At 37.4% G+C, this 6,596-nt stretch overlaps 1 protein-coding gene across 1 annotated transcript; it reads right to left on the reverse strand.

Moving 5' to 3' along the window:
• Nucleotides 1-1,413: 1,413 nt before the first annotated feature.
• On the reverse strand, nt 1,414-6,287 carry LOC128984260 (uncharacterized). The gene is made up of 3 exons (XM_054403562.1): nt 6,244-6,287; nt 3,380-3,913; nt 1,414-1,609 (listed from the first exon to the last, which is right to left on the reverse strand). Exons 1-3 carry the CDS (start codon nt 6,285-6,287, stop codon nt 1,414-1,416), a joined length of 774 nt encoding a protein of 257 aa, XP_054259537.1.
• Nucleotides 6,288-6,596: the final 309 nt, after the last annotated feature.

Below are 6,596 nucleotides of genomic sequence, written 5' to 3' on the forward strand. Positions count from 1 at the left end.
CTGGCTTAAAAAATCACAGGATACAGTAACTGAGGCGGGGAACAAAAACGTTGAAAGCAAGAAGAGCAAAAAAAGGAAATCTAACAGGAGCGAAGAAAAGGTTTTGGCTCTAACAGAGTTTTTAAACTCTTTGCCCAAGGTGGAAAGCCACTACTGCAGGAAGGACTCAAAAAAACTGTACCTGGAACCAGTTTTTCAGGCAAAGAAGGAGGTCTATGAAGAAAAGAAGGAAAGAGTTTGTTAGCATTAAAAAGTTCCATGAAGAGTTTGATAAACAAAATCTATCAATATACATACCAAGGAAGGATCAGTGTGATCTATGCACTAGTTATAATATGAAAAATTGTGATGAAGAGACTTATGAAAATCATCTTTTGAAAAAAGAATTGGCCAGGAACGAAAGTAACAATAGTAGTGAAGACCATGTTTTAACAGTAGACAAACAAGCAATTCTATTAGCTCCATCATTGAAGGCGTCTGCATTGTATTATAAGTCAAAACTAATTGTGCATAACTACACTGTATTTAACAACAAAACAAAAGATGTTGTGTGTTACGTATGGCATGAGGGGGAAGGGGGGGGGGGTAAATTCTAATGAGTTTGCGTCGATATTAACCCATCACATTGAACACCATTTGCAGCCCTTGCCTCATGAAACTGTAATTGTATGGAGTGACGGTTGCTGTTATCAAAACAGAAATGCCAACTTGACCAACAGTCTTTTAATACTAGCTGAAAAAAGAAATATCGTTATAGTTCAAAAATACCTGGAACATGGTCACACACAGATGGAGTGTGACTCCATCCACGCCCAAATAGAAAAAAAGTTAAAAAACAGGGACATTTTTGTACCAGCTAACTACATAGAAATAATGAAAACTGCTAGAAGAAACCCAATACCATACAACGTCAAGTACATCGATCATGACTTTTTTAAGGACTTTTCCAAATCCATAATATACAGCACAATAAGACCTGGCCTTAAAGCAGGAGATTCAAAAGTTACAGATATCACGGCTTTAAAGCATACCCCAAACAAAGAGGTGTTCTACAAATTGAGTTTCGATGAACAATGGGCATTGCTTACGAAAAGAACCAGAAAAAGTGCTTTATTTGAAAATCCAACAAAACTATACAAAGAACCACTAAAAGTCAAGCCACACAAGTACAGTAGAACCTCGGTTAACCGAGCCTCGCTTAACCGAGACTCCGGGTTAACCGAGGCCGTCCTCGAACGATTTTTTTTATTTAAAAAGCAAAAGAAACACGCACAAACTACGTACAGTAATGAGCGTTTGGGTGCTCCTTTTATCGCAATACGCACGCTAGCCTGCAATGCGTTAAAACTACTGTACAGTAAAATGTTGGCAACTGTTGTGTTTCCTCGGCCAAATATTTGCGTAGCTTAGCGCTTATCTTTGCCGAATGCATACGGCACTGTCACCCGACACCGCTCGCCAGAGCAGCTGCAGGTGTTGTAACCCGACACCGCTCGCCGCCGGACCAATGCGAACTGTTTCAATGCCGAGACGCGACTGAGCCACTCGCTCTCCCCACCACCCCGATTCGACAAAAGTTTTTTTTACAGCGATGAATCTGATGGGGCGACTGAGAAAATATCACATACAGAAGGTCTAAGAATGATCGAGGGAGCACTGGCATCACTGCGCTATAATTCTAACTGGAGGTAGCACTGAATGTCAAAGATGCGTGTCGCCAGCCGCCATGTTTGCGTGAGGTGTGAGTTAAAATGAAGCCATGTTATTGGATGAAAAAACTCACTGCTATACCAACCTAACAAAATCAGCGACACGCTTTTGACAGACTTCTGCAATGGCAGTGCTACCTCCAGTTATAATTTTAGCTCAGTGACTGGCATACATTGAACAACAAGAAACCGCAACAACAAACGATTTAGTTTGGCTGCGACGCTGGCGCAACAGGGCGGCTAGCCTAAGATCCTTTAATCTAAGTCAAAAAACAATAACTGATTTCTTTGGGAAAAAAGATTAGCTTACTTTGTTTATTTTTGTACAATGTACAGTAAATTAATTTTCATTTCTTTGATTTAATTTTGTAAACAGGAATACTGTACTGTAACTAAACTTCTGTACATTGTGTAGCCTATATCATACGTATTCAGTTGTGCAATAAATTGAGTGTTATATTAAAACAGTGTTTAGTATTGTGAGTGTTACCGTTTCCTCTCACGTTTTATTGCGTACTAATAACATTTCTTGTACTAATAAACTAAACAACAGTTCAGTTAATAACTTTTGTTCATGTTTTAGTATATCTTGAGCTATTTTTAGCCCCGGTAACGATTTTTAGGTTACGTTCCGTGTTATCCGAGGTTCGCCGTATCCGAGGTACCCTCGGTCCCAATTACCTCGGTTAACCGAGGTTCTACTGTACCAGCATTTGCAGGAATTGAAGAGTGTGATTCCAAAGGACTTTCATGGTTTCTATGACACCCTAAAACACTGATGGACGCTGATGACATGCACTCGCTTTTTTACTTATTAACGCTCCTCTCAAGGGTCATAGCAATTTGTAATTTGAAACAATTTTAACAATGTCCAATTATTTCACTCTAAGCATAGTATTTTATAAACAAGGTATTTTATTTGATTCAATGTGGTCAAGTTTCATTTATACAAAACCTCGTATGTCTAATAATCTTAAATGTAAAAGCTTGTATGTCTGGCAACAATAAAAAAATAAAAATGTCATCCCTTTGTTTTGTTGCCATAGTAACTGAAACTCTGAAATACTCAATAATGTCTCACACTGTTTCCAAAACAAATTAATTTTTTTAAATAATTAAGTTTTTTTAATCTACTGAAAAGTTGAAGTGTTTGGACTTGCAAGGTTTTACAAGTAAGCCATCGATTTGCATTTGAGTAATGGTGGCCATAGATTGCAATTCTTTTCCATTAGGAGTGTTTGTACAGTTGGTGGTAAATATCTATTTGCTGTTTTTATTTTTTCCTAAAGGCATTGTCTAATACTTTTATACTTGCAAAGTTCTCCTACAAATGATACTTTCCTTGGAAGTGCACTGCTCCAGGACCCATAAAGTAGGATGCAAAGTTATCTCTTACACATTTGCCACTTCCATGAGGTCCATGTCCGAAATTGTTGATATCCACGAATGGATGTGTTTCTGCATCATCAAAGTTTACCCCATCTCTTCTACTTACGAAATTATGCAACACACAGCAAGCTTTAACAATATCATCAATAAAGTATGGATCAACTAAGATAGGGGTGTGAAACACCCTCCATTTGTTAGATAACACTCCAAAAGTGCATTCTACTGTTCGTCGGCATCTTGAATGTCGATAATTGTACACAAGTTTTTGAGGAGTAAGTTGCCGTGCTGGGTAATGGCATAATAGGTTGGTTGACAGCTTAAACGCTTCATAACCTACCAGAACAAAAGGCTGAGGATTGCTATTTGTACTAGGTAGAGCGCACGGAGGAGTAAAGTCCAATTTCTTTGAATAAAATTTCTTTCCAAAACTGCTGTCTTTGAACACATTTGAGTCGCCATCTTTACCCAAAGCCCCAACATCTATTGCAACAAAGCTTAAGTTAGCATCTGCTACTGCCATGAGTACTATCGAAAAAAACTTTTTATAATTAAAGAAATTTGAGCCACCACCACAGGGATTGACACATCGGATGTGTTTTCTGTCTATCGCACCAACACAGTTCGGAAAGTTTGTTTTCACGTAGAATTTTTCTGCAATCGCCAACCACGTTTCCTTTGTAGGTTCTGGCATTTCTACTGGCTGCAGAATAATCCAAATAACTTTACAGCAATGTCGGACGATTTTTGGAATAGTTGATCGTCCAATCCCAAATTCATATTGCAAGCTTGTGAAGGTCATTCCGGTGGATAAATACCTGTAACAAAACAAAATTATGTAATCCATGTAATTTTTTTAAACATAATTTGTTATTTATTTTTTAGTGTAAAAAAGTATATTTTACAACAACTTTTTTTTAAGGGAGAAGAGGGAAAATGCTTTTACGCACACAGGTAGCCAGCCTGTAGTGTGAGACTCCTGAATCTATCGCAGACTACTCACTAAAAAACCCCCTCTACTCTGTTGGACACAGACCTGGAATTGTTTGTCACATTACTTCAAGTCAGGCCAACATGTTACCTAAGCCCTCAGGGCTCTCACCGTTTTTGGCATTTGGATACTTAATGACCTACACCGCATCCCGGTCAAGGTCGAGCTTCTTGGCGCGGAGAATACCCTGGATGTAATGTGACACACAGGTCCAATTGTCCTCACCCTTCGTCATCACCGGTATGACGTGGAACATTTTACAACTACTAGAATGCTACACAATAACAATTTGTAGCGTATTTATAATGTACAATTCGTAATTAAGATAACTTCTAAAAATGGTAAAAACGCATCTTGTCAGACAATCCTTAACATGTACGTTAGTGTATAATTTTACTTGCTATATAAGTTTTAGCGATTCCTTAACTTCACCAGGCTTCTTCATGGCAGGCTTACAAAATGAGCCTGAACGTGTTGTCAGAATACGTTACAAACATTTAACACAAAACATGAAACGATTACAGATAAGACAGCTATCAATTCGCGCGTGTACATTGCCGCGGGCAAGACTGGAAGTAAACTGAATCTAATGGATAAGAAAAACCAAATATTATAGATATGGAGCACAGATTATGCATGAAACAGTCGCCTGTTGTTGTAGCCTTTGATGAAAATACACCTGTTATTGTCAAGAAACCTCAATTTCTTTCAAACTGTACAAATAAACAACGCTTGATATATTTGCTGCGAAACTATTTTCAGAAAATAGGCCACACTGTGCAGAAGGCGATGCGGAGACCCTAATAGTAAAATAAGTTTTAAACAAAGCCAATTCAGATCATGTCACAGTATTAGCTGATGATACAGTATTTTAATCCTGCTCTACTATCACTCTACAAAGACCATTTTAATGCAGTCTGCCACACATTCTGATAAAATTCGTGACATTAAAGCCATTCAAGGAACTATCGGAAAGGAGGCATGCAAAAATTTACTTTCTGTTCACGCATTAACAGGATGTGACACAACCAGTGCATTATTTGGCAAAAGTAAGTCGTCAGCTTTAAGAGCATCATTAAGTCTGAAGGTTTGTGCGAATTGGCTTCTCATTTTGGATCCCGCGAAGAAGTAACTGAAGAAGATTTGATCATCTTTGGATGTCAAATTATTGTGTCACTATATGGAAGTAATGTTGACACAAGCAACCTAAGTAAGTTGGCAAGTAAGTTTGCTTTGCTATGAACTATACATCAGGAAAATAGCTTCAGCTAAAAAAAGAGTTTGATATATGTCATTTACCTCCAACACAAAATGCAGCAAAATACCATCTAGGACTACTACGAGTAGTGTTTTATTTGGAAAAATCTACATATGATCCCACACTATGGGGCTGGCAGTTAGTAGTTATAGAATTTCAGCCAATATTAACGGACTTGAGCTCAGCACCAGACAAACTATTAAATATGATTAAATGTGCCTGCCCAACTACAGTAGACGAGTCGTGTTATTCCATGAAATTTACATGTCAACGATATGGGCTTCCATGTACAGTTGTTTGTAAAAACTGTTGTGGAAATCACTGTGCTAACAGTTAATACCAAGGCAGTTTAAATCTAAATGACGATGAAGATGGGATTTGAGTTTTTTACCTTGGTTATGTTATTTGGATCCCACTTTAACTATATAACTTGTCTAGTTGCCCTTTGTTTGTAAGTTAAACGTTTCTTTATTTTAACATTAAGTTCAAAAACCATACCTAAACTTAGCTTTGTTCATCAGTTCTTTTTATTCTAAATGTATAAATAAAAATTTTAGTCAATATCGCATATGCTATTACCATGGGTGGCATGGTAAAACATAGACCCTTAAACGATTTACTTTTTCATTTTGAAAAAGCACCAAAAAAAAGCAGCCAAAAACACCATTCGTTTATATATGTGTGTTCGTGAAAGCGATAACTTGAGTAGTTTTTGTCTTATTTTGATGAATTACTTCAATGTTATCAAATAATCCCTTTCTATAGGTCCCAGGAAAAAAAACTCAGAGAATTTCTGTTTTGGATGAGAATGGCATTGTCGTTGATGAGCCATCTGAGGTTGCATGTATCTTCAACAATTTTTACTCAACAGTTGTTCAAAGGCTATCTTCTCATATTACCACCAGGACATTTTTAGAGAATTCCAATACTCCTTCTCTGCCATCTTACAAAAACTCCTTCTACTTGTTCCGCACAACTGAGACAGAAGTAATGCATGAAATTATGGGATTAAAATCTCTAAGTCATCATCAGGGTACGATGGATTTTCTTCAAAACTCTTAAAGAAAATCAGTGATCTTATATGCTCTCCGAACTCATCTCATCAATTCCTCGTTTGAAGAAGGGGTGTTTCCGACTGAACTAAAACATGCAATTGTTCGCCCCCTCCACAAAAAAGGCAAAAAGGTTGGTATTAACAATTATCGTCCTATTTACCTTGTTTCAACCTTTTCGGAGATATTTGAAAAGATTT

Source organism: Macrosteles quadrilineatus, unplaced genomic scaffold, assembly GCF_028750875.1.
Source record: "Macrosteles quadrilineatus isolate MER2022 unplaced genomic scaffold, UCM_ALF_1.0 Scaffold_2__2_contigs__length_208266976, whole genome shotgun sequence".
NCBI classification, from domain to species: Eukaryota; Metazoa; Arthropoda; class Insecta; order Hemiptera; family Cicadellidae; genus Macrosteles; species Macrosteles quadrilineatus.